The sequence below is a fragment of the Bubalus kerabau genome, chromosome 12 (assembly GCF_029407905.1).
Source record: "Bubalus kerabau isolate K-KA32 ecotype Philippines breed swamp buffalo chromosome 12, PCC_UOA_SB_1v2, whole genome shotgun sequence".
In the NCBI taxonomy this organism is placed as follows: domain Eukaryota; kingdom Metazoa; phylum Chordata; class Mammalia; order Artiodactyla; family Bovidae; genus Bubalus; species Bubalus kerabau.
In genome coordinates this window covers 77192851-77216266 of record NC_073635.1, presented here as the reverse complement: position 1 = coordinate 77216266, position 23416 = coordinate 77192851, and the positions used below count along the sequence as shown (strand labels likewise).

The window sequence follows — 23416 nt, the reverse complement described above, 5'->3', positions numbered from 1 at the left end:
CCTGTGGCTTGGGCAGGCAGGGAACCTTTTCTGATATTGTGGGTGTTCCAGGAACATGATAAAAATGCAGAAGGCAAGGCCCACCCTGGATCTACTCCAGTACAATCTATATTTTAACAAGACACCCAAGTGATTTGTATGCATATTAATGTTTGAAAGAATCCACCTGCAATGAGGGAGACCTGGGTTTGATCCCTGGGTTCGGAGGATGCCTTGGAGAAGGGAAAGGCTACCCACTTTGGCATCCTGGTCAGGACAATTCCATGAACTGTATAGTCTGTGGGATTGCAAGAGTCGGACATGACTGAGTGACTTTCACTTAATGTTTGATACACACTGAGATGGATAATATTACTTTTGTATTTCAGAATTTAAATGCACTATTACTAAACTGGTTTTGTGGGATTGGAATGAGACCAAGTATTTTTATTCTAACCAGTATTTTTTAGTTGAGCACACCAAAATGGAAGTACTGAGTTCAGAATTTAATAAACATGGTATTTTATTTTTTAATGTTAAATTTTTTTAAATGATGTTCCCTAGCATTTTATTAATCAGTAATCCACCCCACATTCTCAACAAATGATAGCAAGCTATCTTCTTATAACAGGATTTACAAATATTGTCATTGCCTTGCCAAGAAGGATTCTATTTTTAAAATGTGATTTCAGAACAAGATGGTACTTTTACAAATCAAAAGTTAATGTAATTTTAAGTTTTATAATGACTTATTAAAGTAAGCTATGTTAAAATTATTTTGTGTATTTACTGTTCTCTTGTTGGTTTTATCATTCTTAACTTATGCCTTAGGGGATGGATAAAAATGCCTTTGAGAAAAAATATAATACCATTGGAGTGAATATTTTTCGAACTCACCACTTGTTCTGCCGAGATGTACTTAAATTGAGTCCTGGAGAAAAAGGTGTTGTCAGCAATGGCAGGGTAAGTAGAAAAAGCGATTACTTACTTTTTTCAGTGACACTGTGATACAAAGGTCTCAAACATTTTCTATTACAATACACCTGATGCAGTACACACAGAGGATGATGCTCATGCCAGACAGGTCTCAGCATAAATAAACTGACCTCTGAGATAATCTAGTTCATGGCACACACCCTGTGTCTTCACCCCTACCCCCATCGGTGGTAACATTGGATGTGGCTGAGGATGTTCTTTGGGGATAGCTTTTATAAGGTAAGTTATTAGAACAAGCAGTTTAGTATATATTACAACGTGTAATTGAGAATCACTGTTGTAAATGTGTGTATAAAGTACATTTTAACATCTTTTTTCTTTTTGTAGCTTTTTTCTACAATTGATAATACCTTTGTAAGTGTTGTGGTATAAAGTTATATGTATTAATATAATTTTTAAAAACTGTGGGGAAAGTCACTCTTACTCCCACCATCCTAATAAAGATTTTTTTTAATTTATTTATTTTTAATTGGAGGATAATTGCTTTGCAATATTGTATTAGTTTCTGCCGTACATCAACATGAATCAGCCATAGGTATACATATGTCCCCTCCCTCTTGAGTCTTTCTCCTATCTCCCATACCATCCCACCCTCGAGGTTTTACCTTCAAATCCTTTGTTTCTACTCTGCATAGCCTTGTCTGTTTTTTAAATACATAATTATAATCACACTTTTTTCTCTTAATATACTAAAAATATTTTTCCAGTTGATTAGGGAGTTGTAATATATACATACAAAATTAGTGGACAATAGCTACTTATTAATATTTTTAGTATGATAGTCTAGTTTTCTTTCACAGGTGTGATTTAAGTTTTTAAAAATTGAATCTGATGCTTAAGTATTACTGGATGCTTGGGGCTGGTGCACTGGGACGACCCAGAGGGATGGAATGGGGAGGGAGGAGGGAGGAGGGTTCAGGATGGGGAACACATGTATACCTGTGGCGGATTCATTTTGCTATTTGGCAAAACTAATACAATTATGTAAAGTTTAAAAAAAAAAAAAGTATTACTAGAAATCAGCTATGTTTGACATAGCTCTGCTTGAACCATCAAATTGTATATCCCTAAGTCATCATCAACGGAGAAGGCAATGGCACCCCACTCCAGTACTTTTGCCTGGAAAATCCCATGGACGGAGGAGCCTGGTTGGCTGTAGTCCATGGGGTCACTAGAGTCGGACACGACTTAGCGGCTTCACTTTGACTTTTCACTTTCCTGCACTGGAGAAGGAAATGGCAACCCACTCCAGTGTTCTTGCTTGGAGAATCCCAGGGACGGGGAAGCCTGGTGGGCTGCCGTCTATGGGGTCGCACAGAGTCGGACACGACTGGCGCGACTTAGCAGCAGCAACAGCAAGTCATCATCAAAGCTCAGTTTTCTACATTTTTATGAGTTCTGTTCCTCTGTGCTCCATTCCCACATCATCATTCCCTTAAAATTATGCTTTTTTATTCTTTCTTATTTGAGTCTGTAAATAATAGAAATTGGAGAATAATGAGGGACTCTATCATCCACAAATTAGGTATTTCTTCTTCAGTGTAACAGTTCTTGTGCTAATTGTGTTAGCTCCTAAAGGTAGTTAGACTCAGGTGCATCAGTGTACAGTGCTACTGTAAAATTGGTGACAACAGTTGGCATTTATGATTACAATACTGTAAAGTGTTAGTGAATTTTGATAGCTATTTGAAAGCCTAAAAATGATGTTGCTTTTTTTTTTCTTTAGCAATTGCTTTGGGAAGAAATAAACTTTTTAGAACAATTTTATAAAGTATAAAGCTACCTTTGACTTTGTCAGGCATTTTAAGGGATAAAAAGGAAAAAGTTACAGCCTGCTGTATCTATTAATTTGCCTTTTGGTTATACATAATGGAAAAGCTACTCTATGTTTTCTTTGTCATGGCTTAATATAATTCAGCCATGATATTATTATCAATATTAGTGATAAAATTAAGTTATGTTCAGTTTATTTCTTTTAGAACTCTTTTCTTCTCATTTTCCTTGAAATTGACAAAAGGATTTAGCTGTGATCTTTCCATGAACCAAACATTCTTCTGGAATCCAAGAGTATAGTAGTGAAAAAACATGTTTTTGTGGAGTTTACATTGTGATGCTGAGGGAACAAAAACAAATAGTATCCTTATTTATACGGGGTTATTTGGACAGAGAACCAAAAGATGTGAGAGAGCAAACTGTGTTGCATATCTGGAAGAATGTTCTAGGTAGAGGGAACAGGGAGTACCAAGTCCTGAGATGAGCTTATGTCTGTGTGTTCTAAGAATAGCAGATATGAGGAGAACAGGAGAGAAGTAGCTGGGGGCCAGATCAGATGTGGTTTTACTCTGAATGAGTTGAGAAGCTCATTGTTCTGGAGAGGGGATTGACATAAACTGACTTACATTTTATTTGGATCATTAGTGGCTGTTACATTGAGAATAGACTGTAGAGGTTGGGAAGCCAGTTAGGAGCTATTACAGTAGACCAAGTGAGAGCTGATGGTGGCCTGGACCAGAATGGCTCTAGTGGAAATAGAGAGAAGTAGACGTGAGATGTATTTTGAAGGAAGGGTGAACAGGAATTGCTTACAGATTTGCTGTGGGATGTGAGAGAACTGCATGACCAGCAGAATGAAGTTGCATTGTTTTAAAGTAAGGAAGACTTGCAGGAGGAGTGGGCTTGTTCAGAAGAAAAGGAAGATCAGATACAGAATTTAGTTCTGCACATAGTAAGAGCTCAGTGTTCTGTCCTGGACCTGTGAGTAGACTGGTTGAGTCAGCAACTGGACATGAGTTAAGTTCAGGGAAGAGGTCAGAACTGGAGATAGTTAGGAAGTCAAATATGTTGACTTTTTATGTTGAGTAATGAAAAATTATAATTTTGATTATCTTTGTATTTGTAGGATTGTGGTTTGAATAGAAAAGTGTGATATATCTGAAAATAAGTACTGTGGTTTCTGAACTATAATGTAATATTTAGCTTATCACTGTGTCTCAAGAGTAATGCTTTTATAAAACACAATAATCATAGCAATTGTAGCAGGTAGCTATAATTCTGAACCAGATAATTTAATGTTCAAAATAATTCTGACATTTTAGAATCAGTCTTCATTTTGAACCTGTCCAAATGTACATTAAAATTGAAACATATAACATATTCAAAGTTAAAATTGTTTATAAATGATCAAAACTAGGGAATATTGATGATCTCATACTTTCTTACTGACATGCTAAAGAATTTAAAATCTATTTTAATATTAAATAAAACCCTAAATAATACTGTTGCTCTTGGTTTGGCCAAAAAGTTTGTTTAGTTTTCTCGATAACATCTTATAGAAAAATCTGAATGAACTTTGTAGCTAACCCAATATAATTACACTTATTCTTATTACACCACATAATAAAATAAATAAATTTGCCAACAAAGGTCCTTATAGTCAAAGCTGTGATTTTTCCAGTAGTCATGTGTGGATGTGAGAGTTGGACCATAAAGAAGGCTGAGCACTGAAGAATTGATGTTTCTGAACTGTGATGTTGGAGATTCTTGAGAGTCCTGGGACTGAAAGGAGATCAAACTAGTCAGTCCTAAAGGAAATCAGTCCTAAATATTCATTGGAAGGACTGATGTTGAAGCTCCAATACTTTGGCCGCCTGATGAGAAGAACTGACTTATTAGAAAAGACCCTGATGCTGGGAAAGACTGAGCAGGAGGATAAGGTGACAGCAGAGGACGAGATGGTTGGATGGCATCACCAACTCAGTGGACATAAATTTAAGCAAGCTCTGGGAGATGGTGAAGGACAGGGATGCCTGGCATGCTGTAGTCCATGAGGTTGCAGAGTCAGACATGACTGAGTGACTGAACAACAGTTGTGCCACATATTTACAAATTACTGAAAGACATGGCACAGCAGAGAGTAGGGAAACAAGCATGGCCTTTTTGTTTAGCAGGACAGTTTGGATTCAGATTCCAGTTACACCATTAATTATATGACCTTTGTCATAAAATTTGTTCATTAGGACAATAGAAAAAGTAATAGTATGTTTTACAAAGTTGTCAGAGGATTAAATATGCTTTTATACCAAAAACACATAGAATGGCTGAAGGCTATCATGAGAAATACTGGGTACTTGAACAGATTTTGGTGGCTCAGAGGGTAAAGCATTTGCCTGCAATGTGGGAGACCTGGTTTCCATCCCTGGGTCAGGAAGATCTCTTGGAGAAGGCAGTGGCAACCCACTCCAGTATTCTTGCCTGGAAAATCCCATGGACGGTGAAGCCTGGTAGGCTACAGTCCATGGGGTCGCAAAGAGTCAGACACAACTGAGCGACCTCACTTTCACTTTTCACAGATTTTATGTTCATTGAGAGTCAGTATAGAGTCAGGGCCAATGGATGAAACTTCAACAAGTAGAGAGAGATTTTTACTCAGTATGTGGATGAACATTTTAACAGATTTTCAAAAATGTTTTCAAAAATGTTAATGATCTGTCAAAGGAGATAGTACATTTCTGTTATAGCAGTTATTCTGTTTAACTGAAGTCACATTTCTAAAATGTTGTAAAGATTTAAGCTCCAGATAGGTTTTATTGTACTATTACATGATTTTCAAATCTAATGTTCCATTTCTCAATTTGGCCCTTATGTGATTTTACACTAACATTTTATTCCACAAACATTATATTCAACTTTAAGTAGAAGAACTAAAGCACAGAAAAAATAGAATTTCTGCTAGCTATTTGAACTTACATAGGTAAAATAGTGCCAATTTTCTGGTGAATTTAATCAGTACAGATTCCCAATCTTGTTAATCCCCAAGGAAAATAATTTGAGATTTTATTTCCTTTTTTTGAGTTATTAACAAAAAACTACTTGGTCACTAGAAATGGTATAGATAAAATTCAGCTATTTTCCAGGCCTATCCCAACCATAGTCCAAAAAATATAACATTGAAAGTGCTTGGAAAGTTAACCTTAAAATTGACAGCCATTTTAAGGAAATGAAGTGTTAATATGTGTACTTTTAGTATTATACACCTATTTTTTGTACATTTAAGAGACCAGGTTTTATGTTTAAAGTGAAATGTGGTATTTGTTTAGCTGGATGCCAGTATTCCAGCTAATTTCACCTTTGTTATGAGCAAATGAGAAAAGATTGAAGAACTATACTTTATTAATTTTTATAAAATATTAATTGCAGAAGCATATGAAGGGGAATTAAGGAAGTCCACTTGCAACTGTTTCATTGTGGTCTTTTGCCAAGGGAAAAAAGAAAATTCTGGTTGACATGTTTTCTAATTGTCTTTAAGTCTAATTGTTCATAAGACTGTGCCAGAGCTCACCTTCTATATCAAGGCTTATTATGGTCATACTATTATGATGATGATGCACATATTAGCTTCCCCCAAAAATGATAATAGTAGCACATTTGGAGTGGTTTTGATGGGATAGACATCCTGAGAAATTAGGTGTCTGGCAAGTTTACAGCTTCCCACTTCTGCAGTTACTGATTTAAAACTAACCTACATGACCTTGCTGTGCTCCAGCAAGTTTATACATCAGTTAGATAAAGAATGGTTGATATTATTAAAAAATTATGTGATTTGTCTCTTGGTTTTGATCTTTTATGGCTTATTTATATATTCATATATGTATAATATGGACTACAACTAAGAGATTAAATAGTAAATGTTGAAAGTAAAAGATTTATGGAATATAGATAATTATTTGAAAAATTTACTTTAAAATGAAAAGTCTTAGATTTTTGAAAGCATTATGTTTCAAAGTAAAACTTTCAAGTAGAAATAATTTGCTGATTTTTTTTTTTGCCATGTTGATTTTGGTATTTGTACAAATGTTAACTTGTAATCTCAAAGTGAGGAAATACTTTTCTCATGTTTCCCAGTGGATATAGTAAAATGAAGGGATAAATAACCACTATCTGTTTAATCAGTTTTTGTTTAAAGAAATATCTGTTTGATAAGAAAATATCTGTCACAGATTAGGATCTTGGAGAAGGCAATGGCACCCCACTCCAGTACTCTTGCCTGGAAAATACCATGGGCGGAGGAGCCTAGTAGGCTGCAGTCCATGGGGTCGCTAAGAGTCGAACACGACTGAGTGACTTCACTTTCACTTTTCACTTTCATGCATTGGAGAAGGAAATGGCAACCCACTCCAGTGTTCTTGCCTGGAGAATCCCAGGGACGGGGGAGCCTGGTGGGCTGCAGTCTATGGAGTCGCACAGAGTTGGACAAGACTGAAGCGACTTAGCAGCAGCAGAAGACACACAATAATATAATTGTTTTTATTTTTAAGTTCTTAGGCCCTTTAGGTGAAGACTTCTATGCAGAAGATTTTTACTTGTTGGAAAAGATAACATTTACCAAGTTTGTAGCGAACATTGAAGACATTGTTAAAAATACAGAAATCAACTCAAAGAAGTAAGTATTTAAAATCATAAGAGCATTTCATTTTGGAGTTTGGTATTTTGCCCCTGATTTCTTTTTAAGATTAGAAACTGTTTCAGGTACCAACCAAAGATACAATAAAAGACATATAGAGAATATAAAGAAATAATAAAAAATACCATTTGCTCACCACTACCAAACTGTAGATGTTATTATTTTATTTGCCTTGGATCTATCTCTTTTGTTTTCTTTCCATCTGTCCCATTCTCCCCCCTCCCCAAGAGGTAGCCATTTTCTCAAATGTTGTATGCATGATTCCTCTATTTGCCTTTATACTTCTGCTTCATATGTAATTATCTATTATTAATGTTTATTGTGTTAAAGCCTTGACTTTTTTAGAGATCTGCTATTATACTTAGGCTCCTTTTGCAATCTGCCTCTGTAGGAACTTTATCCATTTTCCCATTTTCATGTATATAGAATGAACTTATTCACTTCAATTTCTTTCTAGTATTTTGTGAATATATTGCAATTCATTTATATACTCCATTACTGAAGTACAGTTAACTTGCCTTTAGTTCGTTCAGTTCAGTTGAGTCGCTCAGTTGTATCTGACTCTTTGCGACTCCATAAATCGCAGCACGCCAGGCCTCCATGTCCATCACCAGCTCCCAGAGTTTACCCACACTTATGTCCATCGAGTCAGTGATGCCATCCACCTATCTCAGGGAACTGCCTGGTGATGATGGAGCAGTCGTGGTGGTTATACAAACCTAAACAGGCAATGAAACTGCATAAAACCACACACACACACACACACACACGAGTCCATGCGAAAACTGAACATGATCTGTAGTCCAGTAAACAGTATTGTTTCAATGGTGATGTCCTGGGTTGGTATATGGAGTGTCTCTTTTGAAGGAAGCCAGATGGAGGGTTGAAGAGCCTCTATGTACTAGCCTGTGAGTCTATAATTATTTCAAAGTAAGTTTGTTTTTAAAAAAAAAAAAAAAAGCTATCTGATTTATGTGTGTAGCACAAAGAATGTGCTAACCATCAGACAATTGTACTCATCTCCTATGCTAGTAAGGTCATGTTCAAAATCTTGCATGTGAGGCTTCAGCATTATACAAACCAAAAACTTTCAGATGTCCAAGCTGGCTTTAGAAAAGGAAGAGGAACCGGAAATCAAATTGCCAACATTTGCTGGATCACAGAGAAAGCAAGGGAAATTCCCAGAAAAACATCTACCTCCATTTCTTCAACTATGCTAAAGCCTTTGACTGTGTGGATCATAACGAACTGTGGAAAGCTCTTAAAGATATAGGAATACCAGACCATCTTACCTGTCTCCTAAGAAAACTGTGGGTCAAGAAGCAACAGAACCCTGTATGGAAGAACTGATTGGTTCAAGATTGAAAAAGGAGTACGACAGGGCTGTCTGCTGTCGTCCTGTTTGTTTAACCTATATGCTGAGCAAATCATGAGGAATACCCAGCTGGGTGAGTTACAAGACAGGAACAAGGAACCCTGTATGGAATCAAGATAGGCAGGAGAAACATCAACAGCCTCAGATATGAGGATGATACCACTCTAATGGCAGAAAGCGAAGAGGAACTAAAGAGCCTCTTGATGAGAGTGAAGGAGGAGAGTGAAAGAGCTGGCTTAAAACTAAATATTAAAAAACTAAGATAATGGCATCTGGTCCCATTCAGTTCAGTTCAGTTCAGTCGTTTAGTCGTGTGCGACTCCTTGCAACCCCATGAATCGCAGCAGCACGCCAGGCCTCCCTGTCCATCACCAACTCCCGGAGTTTACTCAGACTCATGTCCATCGAGTCAGTGATGCCATCCAGCCATCTTATCCTCTGTCGTCCCCTTCTCCTCCTGCCCCCAATCCCTCCCAGCATCAGGGTCTTTTCTTTTTTTTTTTTTTTTCCTCTCCTTTTTTTTTTTTTTTTTAAACTTTACAATATTGTATTGGTTTTGCCAAATATCGAAATGAATCCACCACAGGTATACATGTGTCCCCCATCCTGAACCCTCCTCCCTCCTCCCTCCCCATACCATCCCTCTGGGTCGTCCCAGTGCACCAGCCCCAAGCATCCAGTATTGTGCATCGAACCTGGACTGGCGACTCGTTTCATACATGATAGTATTCATGTTTCAATGCCATTCTCCCAAATCTTCCCACCCTCTCCCTCTCCCACAGAGTCCATAAGACTGTTCTATACATCAGTGTCTCTTTTGCTGTCTCGTACACAGGGTTATTGTTACCATCTTTCTAAATTCCATATATATGTGTTAGTATACTGTATTGGTGTTTTTCTTTCTGGCTTACTTCACTCTGTATAATAGGCTCCAGTTTCATCCATCTCATTAGAACTGATTCAAATGAATTCTTTTTAATGGCTGAGTAATACTCCATTGTGTATATGTACCACAGCTTGCTTATCCATTCATCTGCTGATGGACATCTAGGTTGCTTCCATGTCCTGGCTATTATAAACAGTGCTACAATGAACATTGGGGTACACGTGTCTCTTTCCCTTCTGGTTTCCTCAGTGTGTATGCCCAGCAGTGGGATTGCTGGATCATAAGGCAGTTCTATTTCCAGTTTTTTAAGGAATCTCCACACTGTTCTCCATAGTGGCTGTACTAGTTTGCATTCCCACCAACAGTGCAAGAGGGTTCCCCTTTCTCCACACCCTCTCCAGCATTTATTGCTTGTAAAGAGTCAACTCTTCGCATCAGGTGGCCAAAGTATTGGAGTTTCAGCTTTAGCATCAGTCCTTCCAATGAACACCCAGGACTGATCTCCTTTAGGATGGACTGGTGGGATCTCCTTGCAGTCCAAGGGACTCTCAAGAGTCCTCTCCAACACTACAGTTCAAAAGCATCAATTCTTCAGTGCTCAGCTTTATTCACAGTCCAACTCTCACATCGATACATGACCACTGGAAAAACCATAGCCTTGACTAGATGGACCTTTATTGGCAAAGTAATATCTCTGCTTTTGAATATGCTATCTAGATTGGTCATAACTTTCCTTCCAAGGAGCAAGTGTCTTTTAATTTCATGGCTGCAGTCACCATCTGCAGTGATTTTGGAGCCCCCAAAAATACTATTATGCAAATGCTATCATCAACTTAGTTTACATGTCTCCTTGTGCAATGTATGAGTTTCTCTAGACTAAAGGAGTGTTGTTACTGGGTTTAGGATAGACATACCTTCAGCTTTATCAGATATTGCTAAAGGAGTTGGAACAGTTAAGACTCCTACCAGAAATGCATTAGTTCTTGTTTCCTGAAGTCCTCACCAATACTTGGTGTTACCCAACCTGTTCATTGCCTATCTTATGGATATGAAATTACATCTTGATTTTTTTAATTTATTTTTAATTGAGTGATAATTGCTTTAAATATTGTAGTAGTTTCTGCCATATATCAATGTGAATCAGCCATAGGTATACATATGTCTCCTCCCTCTTGAATGCATCTTGTTTTAATTTACAATTCCTTTCTAGAAGACAAGGAAGTGCATCTTGTTTTAATTCTACTTCCTTGTCTTCTAGTAAAGTTGAATATCTTCTCACATGATTGTTTTAGTTTGCTCTTCTGTAAAAGATATGTTCATGCTTTTTGCTTAATTATTTGTTGGGTTTTCTTTCAGCGATTTATAAACATGTGGTATATATATCTTTTATCAGTAATAAAATACACTATTCCAGTTTGTGGCTTGGCTGTTGAATTGTAACTTTTTACAGAGAAGTTCTTTTTTAATGTCAAAATATTCTCTGGGTTTTTCCTTTGTAATCTGTGATCTGTATGTCAAGTGAAGGGTGTGTACTCGTGTGTGTGTATAGGATGTATAAATATTTCCCTTGGTCTGAATTCATAAAGGTATTCTCTTCTAAAAGTTTTACAGTTTTGCTTTTTTCTGATGTATGTCTTTAATTCTTCTTAGATCTTTATACTGTTCCACTGATGTCTTGCCTTATGCAGTCCCACGTTCTAACTACCACAGCTTTATAATAAATTTCAATATCAGATAGTGAAAATTACTCCTGCTACTTCTTCAAAATTTTCTTGACCTTTTTTTTTTTGGCTACATTTTCATATAAATATTATTAGGACCAGAATAACAAGTTCTACAGAAAACCTTCCTGCTATTTTTATGGGAATTTATTTGAATTTATTGTTTAAAAAGAGTTGCCATCTTTATGTGATATTGTATTATCTTACCCATTAAATATATACATCTATTATTTATATGAAACTACACATACATACATACATATATATATATATATATGTAGGTAGATAAGTAGGTAGACAGATGCACTTATTCAGGGTCTTTAGAGTTCCTTTTGGGCTTCCCTGGTGGCTCAGCTGCTAAAGAATCCACCTGCAGTGCAGGAGACCTGGGTTTGATCCCTGGTTGGGAAGATCCCCTGGAGGAGGGCTTGGCAACCCACTCCAGTGTTCTTGCCTGGAGAATCTCAGTAAACAGAGGAACCTGGCGGCCTACAGTTCATGTGATTGCAAAGAGTCGAACACAACTGAGCAACTAAGCATAGCACAGTGTTCCTTTTAGATTCTTCAGTGAAGCTTCCACTTTTTCCCCCATGAAGTCTTACACATGTGTTTTTAACTTTATCCCTAGTACTTATGATCTGGCTTTCCTAGTAACTCAGTGGTAAGAATCCTGCCTGCCAATTCAGGAGACGCAGGTTCAATCTCTCCATCAGGAAGATTCCCTGGAAAAGGGAATGGCAACCCATTCCAGTAGTCTTACCTGGGAAATCCCATACTGTCCATAGCGTTGCTAAGAGTCAGACACGACTAAGGGATTAACACGTTCACTTTTCCTCTCTTTAGTTCAAAGCACTTTTCAAAAAGACAAAAATTGACCTGGATAGCTGAAAATTCAGAAAATGTAGGAAAAGTTTGTTGGTGGCCTCAAAAATTTTCTTTTTTTTGTCTCCCTCTCCTCTAAGTACGAAACAGCCCAGTTTAAAAAACATGGGGAACATGTTGTCCATAAATATTTCCTCCATTGTGCCTACAATTTTACATATTAGAGATTGTGTGGCTAATTTAACCTTAAGTTTCTAAACCTTTAAGGAAGTTTAGGAGTAGATTATGATTTTGATTAATTCTTTTATTTTATGTTTATTAAGTGGCAATTAAATGCAATGCTCTGTGAAAGATATGGTTTACAAGTAGAAATAATATAAAGTGTACAGGAACTATATATCCAGCAAAAAATGATGCAGTAGAGAAATACTGACAAGGTTCTCAACCACTCTGACTCTGAATTTCTTTGTTTATAAAATGGAGATGCCTATTTTTTCTATTTTTATTTTTTTTTTACTTAAATTTCAGCTAACATTTTCTGTTATCATTAAACATACACATTTTCATATTTTAATGATATATCAGCATATCATTAAATTACACATTTTCTCTGTCATAGATTTATGAATTTGATTATATTTAATCTAGGTGTTTATTTTGTACATTTTTAGTTTTTGAATGAATTTGAAACTGTAGAAATCTGGGCTGCTTAGCTATATTAAAAATTCTATGAAAGTACATATCTTACCATTTACTTTTTGTTTTTCCTGCCTGCTCTTCTTTCTTCCCTACATGGGTCTTAAGTGCTTGGATACATAACCAGCAACTCAGCAAATTTTGACTAATTGAATGATTCTTATATCATTATAGGCACTATTAGGAATATCACTTATGTGCTTTAGCTATCAATCATATCAAAGATAAAAAATAGGTTGACCTTAGAAGCAGCAGTCATTGCACTTTTGATGGAATCTACAAGTTTGGAAGAAAAGTCTTTTACATACAGTTTATCTACTAGAGATACTTTGCAGTAAATTCCCCCTTCTTAAGGTGTTATATGATAGATGAAATATGGACCTTTCTTCCCCCAAAATTCATTCATTGTTTATCTTGTTTCTCTAGCTTGAGTGACCTTGTTATGAAAATTGATGCTCTTGTTTCCTCTTTGCCTAAACGTGCCTCTCGGTATGACATCACATTTCTTAAGGAGAGTCGCAGGTAAGAATATATTAGTGCTGTGTTTTCTGTCACTGCATCCTGTACTTAGTTATGGTTACATTTGTCTTCATGATATAGCCAAAGTTAAAGTAGAATTAAAAGTTGTTAGACAATAAATGTTTTTGATAAGATTAGGAAACAAATTCTAGTCAATTGTATTCTGGTAAATAAATTATTATATATATATATGATATAAAGTTTCAAGTAAGTAAACCTAATATGATTTGTCTTACTCTCATCTTTCTTCCACACTCAAGTTCATTTGAAATTTTTGCAGTATAATCATTATAAATAATAACAGCTTTATGTTGTCACTGTATAAAAGACTCCATTACCAAAGAATTCTGCTTAATTAAGTGTAGACATGTACAAAAGAATATCCCAGAATGTGTTCTATGGAACATTACTCTGAGATGTTGACAAATATCTTCTGAGGGAGAACCTATCTAGTCAAGTAAATTTAGAGAATACTTTACCCTTTGGGGTGGAGGAGTGAGATTTTCAGTGTGCATCCATATATTGACAATTATGAGATGTGGTATAGTTAAAAGAAAACAAAAGGTTCGTTTTGGGTAAACTGTGCAGTTGAGTAACTATTCGTGGAACACTTCTTTGTTAAAAATTTATTATTCCTTAAAAAATTAGATTTCTAAAAACAGCCATCAGAGAAATACTGTTTTAGAATAATAAACTAGTTTATAATTTCACTATATAATACTTCTACTCTAAGATATTTGAAATAAAATTCATACAATTATCTGGGTACACAGCTGGAATTTTTTTTTTAATTTAAGGACCACTGAGAATAGGAAAAAATAATCGGTTAGACATTATGTGACTATAGATTTTATTATCTTTTTCCAATCAGTGCTCTTATAAAACTAAATTGAGACAAATTAGTTTATCATAAACTTAAAATGGCTGGCACTTCCTTCCTTATTTTCCAATTTTATACCTCTCAAAAAAAAAAATACCTGACTTCCTATGTTGTTACAATGTTAAAACAGTAACTCAATTGGACTATTCTGTACTTTGAATTAAATATATACTTTAAACTTTTCATTGAATTAAATGTAGGATTTATTATCTCATACTGGCCTTTTCTGTACTTTAAATAATTTTTCCAACTTTTTACTTTAACGTATAGTTCATCTTCTGTCTTGGAACTTGTTTCAGTGAAAGACTGAATGGAAAGGACAGAGGAAAGGAAGTGTGGAGAGGGTGACTGAGGTCAAGATAATATGATACATTCGGGTGTTTTTCCCCTGAGCTTTCCTGTTAATAATATGTTGGGTTTTAAAAACTATTAAATTTAATAAAAGTACTGAGTAATTTTATCATTCTCAAATCTAAGGAAATACAATTAACTTAACAAAAAAGCATCTTTGTTTTATTTTTTACATTGTATGATCCATGAGAATTTGAGGAGCTTAAAATTATCAGAGTTTTTTCCACTAAAATAGTATTGTTCTCTGAAGAGTTTTGATTCATGGGGTCACAAAGAGTCGGACACGACTGAGCGACTGATCTGATCTGATCTGATTCATAATTTCTTACTTTCATTTTCTCTAATTTGGATTTTCTGGTTTACTGAAGGCAGACATTAAACTTTTAAATTTGCATTTTCTTCTATGAAGAAATAGCCAGGATTTTTTAATCCAGTGAGAAAGAAATTTATAAGAATGTACATAGCTGCTGCTACTGCTGCTGCTGCTAAGTCGCTTCCGTCGTGTCCGACTCTGTGCGACCCCACAGATGGCAGCCCACCAGGCTCCACTGCCCCTGGGATTCTCCAGGCAAGAACACTGGAGTGGGTTGCCATTTCATTCTCCAATGCATGAAAGTGAAAAGTGAAAGTGAAGTCGCTCAGTCGTGTCCGACTCTCAGCGACCCCATGGACTGCAGCCTACCAGGCTCCTCCATCCATGGGATTCTCCAGGCAAGAGTACTGGAATGGGGTGCCATTGCCTTCTCCGTGTACATAGCTAAGATTAAGATTAATTCGGTAATTGAGTAGACTTAACTGATCATCTTTCATCTTATTTTTCTAGCATTATAAAGATAAATTCTGTAGAGAATGATATGTCCTTTGATGTCATTGCTATTGTTGATCCATTGACAAGAGAAGCACAGAAGATGGCACAGTTATTAATTGTAAGATAATTTTACATTTTATTAAACAGTATACATATATTTATTATCTACTTTTATTTTGAAATTCATAATCTTTTCAGGTTTGTTTTCAAGTATAATCAAATGTTTGGTCTTGATTCTTTATTTCATGCAGCATTCTAAATAGATTGTCGTATATCAATGTAAAAAATGAAATGATAGAGCTGTGCCTGGAGTATTATGGCAGGACCAGATTAGATGTTAATAAGGACATAATTGTTGTCCCCATCACCCCAAAACCCTCATCTCCAATGTGACTGTATTTGGAAATAGGGACTTGGGTAAGTAAATAATGTTAAATGAAGTGTTATAGGTTGGGCTGTAATCCAGTACGATGAATAGCCTTATAAGAAGAGGAGAAGAGATCATTCTCTCCTCATATACAGAGAAGAGGTCATGTGAGTACACTGCAACATGGCAGCCACCTAAAGGCCAGGAAGAGAGCCCTCTTCAGGAACTGAGTCTGTCAACACTCTGACATGAAATAAATTTCTGTGGTTCAAGCCACCTGGTCTGTGGTGATTTATTATGGCAGCCTGAGCTAACTGATACAAGTGTCTTCCCATGGTCATCTTTCTTTCCCCTGGTGTGGAGAATGGCTTCTGGAGAATCAGATGTCTAAGCTTAATGAGTATGAAAAGTTTAGAAAGTACTAAGTAACATTAACCATACAGGGGAAGCTAGTGGAAGAAAAAGCAAAAAAGTTGAATTCAAGAGGTTTGGCCACTGTAACAAAAGCAAAGTTCCAAAGAGTTCCAAAGAAGAGCAAGCAGAGATAAGAAAGCCTTCCTCAGGTATCAGTGCAAAGAAATAGAGGAAAACAATAAAATGGGAAAGACTATCTCTAATCTTCAAGATTAGAGATACCAAGGGAACATGTCATGAAAAGATGGGCTAATAAAGGACAGAAATGGTAGGGACCTAACAGAAGCAGAAGATATTAAGAAAGGTGGCAAAAATACACAGAAGAACAAAAAAGATCTTCACAACCCAGATAATCACGATGGTGTGATCACTGACCTAGAGCCAGACATCCTAGATCGTGAAGTCATTGGGCCTTAGGAGGCATCACTACAAACAAAGCTAGTGGAGGTGATGGAATTCCAGTTGAGCTATTCCAAATCCTGAAAGATGATGCTGTGAAAGTGCTGCACTCAATATGCCAGCAAATTTGGAAAACTCAACAGTGGCCACAGGACTGGAAAAGGTCAGTTTTCATTCCAATCCCAAAGAAAGGCAATGCCAAAGAATGCTCAAACTACTGCACAGTTGCACTCATCTCACACACTAGTAAATAATGCTCAAAATTCTCCAAGCCAGACTTCAGCAATACGTGAACCGTGAACTTCCAGATGTTCAGGCTGGTTTTAGAAAAGGCATGGGACCAGACATCAAATTGCCAACATCTGCTGGATCATCGAAAGGGCAAGAGAGTTCCAGAAAAACATCTATTTCTGCTTTATTGACTATGCCAAAGCCTTTGACTGTGTGGATCACAATAAACTGTGGAAAATTCTGAAAGAGATGGGAATACCAGACCACCTGACCTGCCTCTTGAGAAATGTGTATGCAGGTCAGGAAGCAACAGTTAGAACTGGACATGGAACAACAGACTGGTTCCAAATAGGAAAAGGAGTACGTCAAGGCTGTATATTGTCACCCTGCTGATTTAACTTGTATGCAGAGTACATCTTGAGAAACGCTGGGCTGGAAGAAACACAAGCTAGAATCAAGATTGCTGAGAGAAATATCAATAACCTCAGATATGCAGATGACACCACTCTTATGGCAGAAAGCAAAGAAGAAATAAAGAGCCTCTTGATGAAAGTGAAAGGAGAGTGAAAAAGTTGGCTTAAAGCTCAACATTCAGAAAACAAAGATAACGGCATCTGGTCCCATCACTTCATGGCAAATAGATGGAGAAACAGTGGAAACAGTGGCTGACTCTATTTTTCTGGGCTCCAGAATCACTGCAGATGGTGATTGCACCATGAAATTAAGACACTTACTCCTTGGAAGGAAAGTTATGACCAACCTCAGTTCAGTTCAGTTCAGTCGCTCAGACGTATCCGACTCTTGCGACCCCATGAATCGCAGCACACCAGGCCTCCCTGTCCATCACCAACTCCCAGAGTTCACTCAGACTCATGTCCATCGAGTCAGTGATGCCATCCAGCCATCTCATCCTCTGTCGTCCCCTTCTCCTCCTGCCCCCAATCCCTCCCAGCATCAGAGTCTTTTCCATTGAGTCATCTCTTCGCATGATGTGGCCAAAGTACTGGAGTTTCAGCTTCAGCATCATTCCCTCCAAAGAAATACCAGGGCTGATCTCCTTCAGAATGGACTGGTTGGATCTCCTTGCAGTCCAAGGAACTCTCAAGAGTCTTCTCCAACACCACAGTCCAAAAGCATCAATTCTTCGGCACTCAGCCTTCTTCACAGTCCAACTCTCACATCCATACATGACCACTGGAAAAACCATAGCCTTGACTAGATGCACCTTTGTTGGCAAAGTAATATCTCTGCTATCTAGATTGGTCATAACTTTCCTTCCAAGGGGCAAGCGTCTTTTAATTTCATGGCTGCAGTCACCATCTGCAGTGATTTTGGAGCCCCAAAAAATAAAAGTCTGACACTGTTTCCACTGTTTCCCCATCTATTTCCCATGAAGTGATGGGACTGGATGCCATGATCTTCGTTTTCTGAATGTTGAGCTTTAAGCCAACTTTTTCACTCTCGACTTTCACTTTCATCAAGAGGCTTTTGAGTTCCTCTTCACTTTCTGCCATAAGGGTGGTGTCATCTGCATATCTGAGGTTATTGATATTTCTCCCGGCAATCTTGATTCCAGCTTGTGTTTCTTCCAGTCCAGCGTTTCTCATGATGTACTCTGCATATAAGTTAAATAAGCTGGGTGATAATATACAGCCTTGACGTACTCCTTTTCCTATTTGGAACCAGTCTGTGCATATTAAAAAGCAGAGACATTACTTTGTCAACAAAGGCCCGTCTAGTCAAGGCTATGGTTTTTTCATAATGGTCGTGTATGGATGTGAGAGTTGGATGGTGAAGAAAGCTGAGTGCTGAAGAATTGATGCTTTTGAACTGTAGTGTTGGAGAAGACTCTTGAGAGTCCCTTGGACTGCAAGGAGATCCAACCAGTCCATCCTAAAGGAGATCAGTCCTGGGTGTGCATTGGAAGGACTAATGCTGAAGCTGAAACTCCAGTACTTTGGCCACCTGATGTGAAGAGCTGACTCATTTGAAAAGACCCTGATGCTGGAAAAGATTGAGGGCAGGAGGAGAAGGGGATGACAGAGGCTGAGATGGTTGGATAGCATCACCAATTCAATGGACATGGGTTTGGGTGGACTCCAGGAGTTGGTGATGGACAGAGAGGCCTGGCGTGCTACGATTAATGGGGTCTCAAAGAGTCGGACACGACTGAGCAGCTGAACTGAACAAAAGCAAAGTACCTTCAAGTCTGAAGTGATTTCTGTCATCTCACCTTCCAAGTATAAACCGTGTGAAGGTGCCAGGGAAGCTCAACAGTGTGAGGGACTCGGGCACCTTCTGTACTGTTCAGCTGTCCTCATGAAGCAGCCTCTCTGTGGCAGTCTAAGATCACAACATCATCTCTATCACTGCAGCAGGCAGTGGAGACAAGGATGCAACCCCAGCCCCAAATATCTTCCATCCAGTCACATCCCATTGACCAGACTAGCCAGCCAGCCGGCTGCACCTAGTCACAAGGGGTGGGGGGCAGACAACTATGTGTAAACCTGAAGATTCCTTCACTGGGAAGTAGTGTGTTAGTTGCTCAGTTGTGTCTGATTCTTTGTGACCCCATGATCTATAGCCCACCAAGCTCTTCTGTCCATGGGATTTTCCAGGCAAGAATACTGGAGTGGGTTGCCATTCCCTTCTCCAGGGAATCTTCCCTACCCAGGGATCGAACCCTGGTCTCAGCATTGCAGGCAGATTCTTTTACTCCTGAGCCCCAAGGGAAGCCTATAGTTTCCATCAGTGGGAAGTAGAGAATGAATATTAGAATACAGATAGCAGACACTGAAAGAACATTCTGTGGTTTTTCTGTACTTATAATCTTAAAAGATTCAATTTGTGATGCAGCTTTCAGTACTTAAATTTGAATAAGCTGTGTTGTATGAAAGGAGAGAAGGTTAGCACTCCCCTTGACAAGGATGGAAGAGGCTCGGGCCTGACAACACGCATACAGTTAAGGCATTGCCACCTACTTCGTGGCATCTAATCACTGTTTTGTTCTTTTTGTTTTTTTTGTTTTTTGGCTTTTTTTATTTTATTTTTAAACTTTACAAAATTGTATTAGTTTTGCCAAATATCGAAATGAATCCGCCACAGGTGTACATGAAACACCAATATAGTATACTAACGCATATATATGGAATTTAGAAAGATGGTAACAATAACCCTGTGTACAAGACAGCAAAAGAGACACTGATGTATAGAACAGTCGTATGGACTCTGTTGCAGAGGGAGAGGGTGGGAAGATTTGGGAGAATGGCATTGAAACATGTATAATATCATGTATGAAACGAGTTGCCATTCCAGGTTCGATGCATGATACTGGATGCTTGGGGCTAGTGCACTGGGACGACCCAGAGGGATGGTATGGGGAGGGAGGAGGGAGGAGGGTTCAGAATGGGGAACACATGTATACCTGTGGCGGATTCATTTTGATATTTGGCAAAACTAATACAATTTGTAAAGTTTAAAAATAAAATTAAAAAAAAATTTGAATAAGCTACTTATGTTGGAAGGCATATTTTTTCTAGTGATGTTCAAAATTTTTGGATACTCCTGTTTGAAATTAGTCAGTGCATTTTTAAAAGACATATCAAAAAATACTCTCGAAGTGGAAACTATTCTATGACCATTTACTTTTGGAAACAAGCAAAAATAATTAGGTATCAAGTCTGGGAAAAGAAGTAAATGATCAAGCTGGGTCATACTGATGTATGTATACATCATACATACTGATGTATCATACTGATACATTCTATCAAAATTTCAAAATGCTGTTTCTCTCCGAATTTGGTGTGCCCTACCAAATCATACTGGGAAAGTGGGTAATAGGTATCTCTTATAAATGCATTTCTTAATGTGTACAAGCAGTTTTGGATCCCCTTTGCCATTATACCTATTCAGTGTATAACTAGGGCAAAGTTAATTCTGTAGTTTATTTACTTGCCTTATTCTTTCAGCATTTCTGTACCTTCAAACTTTAACTTCTTTAAAGCACAATATTATTCTGTGGAAAATAGAAATCAGTAATCATACTAATAAGGAATGGAGGTAGTATGATGCATTTTAGTATATAAATTCCCTATTCCTATGGAGACTCATTATTCAGAAAAAATTGCTTACCTCTGAAGCTTTTATGTAAACATGGATTTTAAGAGTAAGAAATATGGATTATACAGAAATACAAGATATGGAATTATATTCTAGTTTATATCATTGGTAATAGTAGCATACTTCATCTCAGAGCAGCTCAGAACTTCACATATCTTATTTCATTCTATACAGAAATTTTATGCTATAATTTTGTGCTATAAAGCATAAATTAATTTACTAGAAGAAATGGATAGTGTCTCATTTAACACTTGGGAGAAACAATGGCTCAGCAGCCTCCATTGTAGCTAATAAGAAGAATGATAGAATGGGAATTAAAATTCAGAGCTCTTAAATGCTTAGTCTGTATATTGTAATTCCTCCTCAAACATGTATCCTTTCCGTTCCATATATCTGTTTTATTCTCCTTTTACATCTGTCCTTTGTTGTCTAATATTTTCAAATCTTCACTGACTTGTTGCCTGTATAGATGTAAGGACTATCAGAATTAAAAATTCTCCTACTTTAATGCTCTAGGAAAATGAAAAGAGACTATTTTATCTGTATGTAGCCAAGACCTTCCTATATCTTTTACAACGTAGATGAAATTCCGTAAGGATCAGGGCACCCTTGCCATACAGTTGTGAGGTCACTACTTTGTATTTGCACATTGAGGTTCTCTCAGATATGCAGACGACACCAACCTTATGGCGGAAACTGAAGAGGAACTAAAAAGGCCCGTGATGAAAGTGAAGGAGGAGAGTGAAAAAGTTGGCTTAAAGCTCAACATTCAGAAAACTAAAATCATGGCATCCAGTCCCATCACTTCATGGCAGATAGATGGGGAAACAGTGAAAACAGTGGCTGTCTTTATTTTTGGGGCTCCAAAATCACTGCAGATGGTGACTGCAGCCATGAAATTAAAAGACACTTACTCCTTGGAAGGAAAGTTATGACCAACCTAGATAGCATATTCAAAAGCAGAGACGTTACTTTGCCAACTAAGGTCCATCTAGTCAAGGCTATGGTTTTTCCAGTGGTCGTGTATGGATGTGAGAATTGGGCGGTGAAGAAAGCTGAGCACTGAAGAATTGATGCTTTTGAACTGTGGTGTTGGAGAAGACTCTTAAGAGTCCCTTGGACTGCAAGGAGATCCAACCAGTCCATCCTAAAGGAGATTAGCCCTGGGTGTTCATTGGAAGGACTGATGCTGAAGCTGAAACTCCAGTACTTTGGCCACCTGATGTGAAGAGTTGACTCATTTGAAAAGACCCTGATGCTGGGAGGGATTGAGGGCAGGAGGAGAAGGGGACGACAGAGGATGAGATGGCTGGATGGCATCACCGACTTGATGGACATGGGTTTGGGTGGACTCCGGGAGTTGGTGATGGACAGGGAGGCCTGGCGTGCTGCGATTCATGGGGTCGCAAAGAGTCGGACATGACTGAGCGACTGAATTGAACTGATTGAGATTCTAATAATTATTTTATTTGTTCTTCAGTAGTGAAGAAATTTAAATGCCATGAAAGGAAGTCACACTAGGCAAGAGGTAGGCAGTATAACCTTTGGGCAATGATATCAACTGTGTGGATTCAAATCTGACCTCTGCCCTGACTTACTGTGTGATCATGGGCAAATTGCTACATTTGTCTGTGCCTCAGCTATAAAAGTAGCTACCTCAGAAGGACATTGTGAGAATCAGATGAGTTGACAGATGTCAAGTATTAATATAGTTCCTGCTGCTGCTGCTGCTAAGTCGCTTCCGTCGTGTCCGACTTGTAGCGACCCCATAGACGGCAGCCTACCAGGCTCCTCCGTCCATGGGATTTTCCAGGCAAGAGTACTGGAGTGGGGTGCATTGCCTTCTCCAAATATAGTTCCTAGTGCATAGTAAATACTCAGTAAGTGTTAGCTATTAATATTAATTTCAAATATGGGACTTTTTTTCCAATAGGTCCTTGGAAAGATTATCAACATGAAGTTAAAGTTGTTCATGAACTGCAGGAGTAAACTTTCAGAAGCCCCTTTAAAGAGGTTGGTCTATGTGAACATAATTTCATTTTGAAAAATTTGCACATGCTACAAGGGGAAAAAAACTTAATTACTACACCTGTTTTTTCCTTCACAAAATGCTTAGTTGAAATAGATCAGAGATAGTTTATTGATATAAAATTAAGGTAACCTAGCCAGTAAAATTCACCCAATATAATTGCAGAATTTACATGGATTATGTTCATCTATGGGTATTTTTAAAAATTTGATTTAGAAGTACCTATTTAGAAGTATACAGTGGGTTGCAGCACCATGGATGTACTTTGAGATTATCATACTAAGTGAAGTAAGTCGAAAGACAAATACCATATGATATCACTATGTGTGGAATCCAAAATATGACACAAATGAAGGTATAGGTG

The 23416-nt window shown here is 37.6% G+C and overlaps 1 protein-coding gene and 1 non-coding gene across 7 annotated transcripts in view; both read left to right on the top strand.

Moving 5' to 3' along the window:
* UGGT2 (UDP-glucose glycoprotein glucosyltransferase 2) overlaps window positions 1–23416 on the top strand; it is a 156298-nt gene that overhangs the window by 95399 nt on the left and 37483 nt on the right. For all 6 annotated transcript variants that reach the window (XM_055542858.1, XM_055542857.1, XM_055542856.1 and 3 more), the window contains 5 exons: window positions 811–942; window positions 7290–7414; window positions 13362–13457; window positions 15509–15611; window positions 22957–23036. In XM_055542858.1, coding sequence (XP_055398833.1) covers window positions 811–942; window positions 7290–7414; window positions 13362–13457; window positions 15509–15611; window positions 22957–23036 — 536 coding nt within the window. The remainder of the gene's footprint in view (window positions 1–810; window positions 943–7289; window positions 7415–13361; window positions 13458–15508; window positions 15612–22956; window positions 23037–23416) is intronic.
* On the top strand, window positions 19788–19911 carry LOC129624870 (U6atac minor spliceosomal RNA). Its single transcript, XR_008701197.1, has one exon. It is a non-coding gene; the product is annotated as a U6atac minor spliceosomal RNA (small nuclear RNA).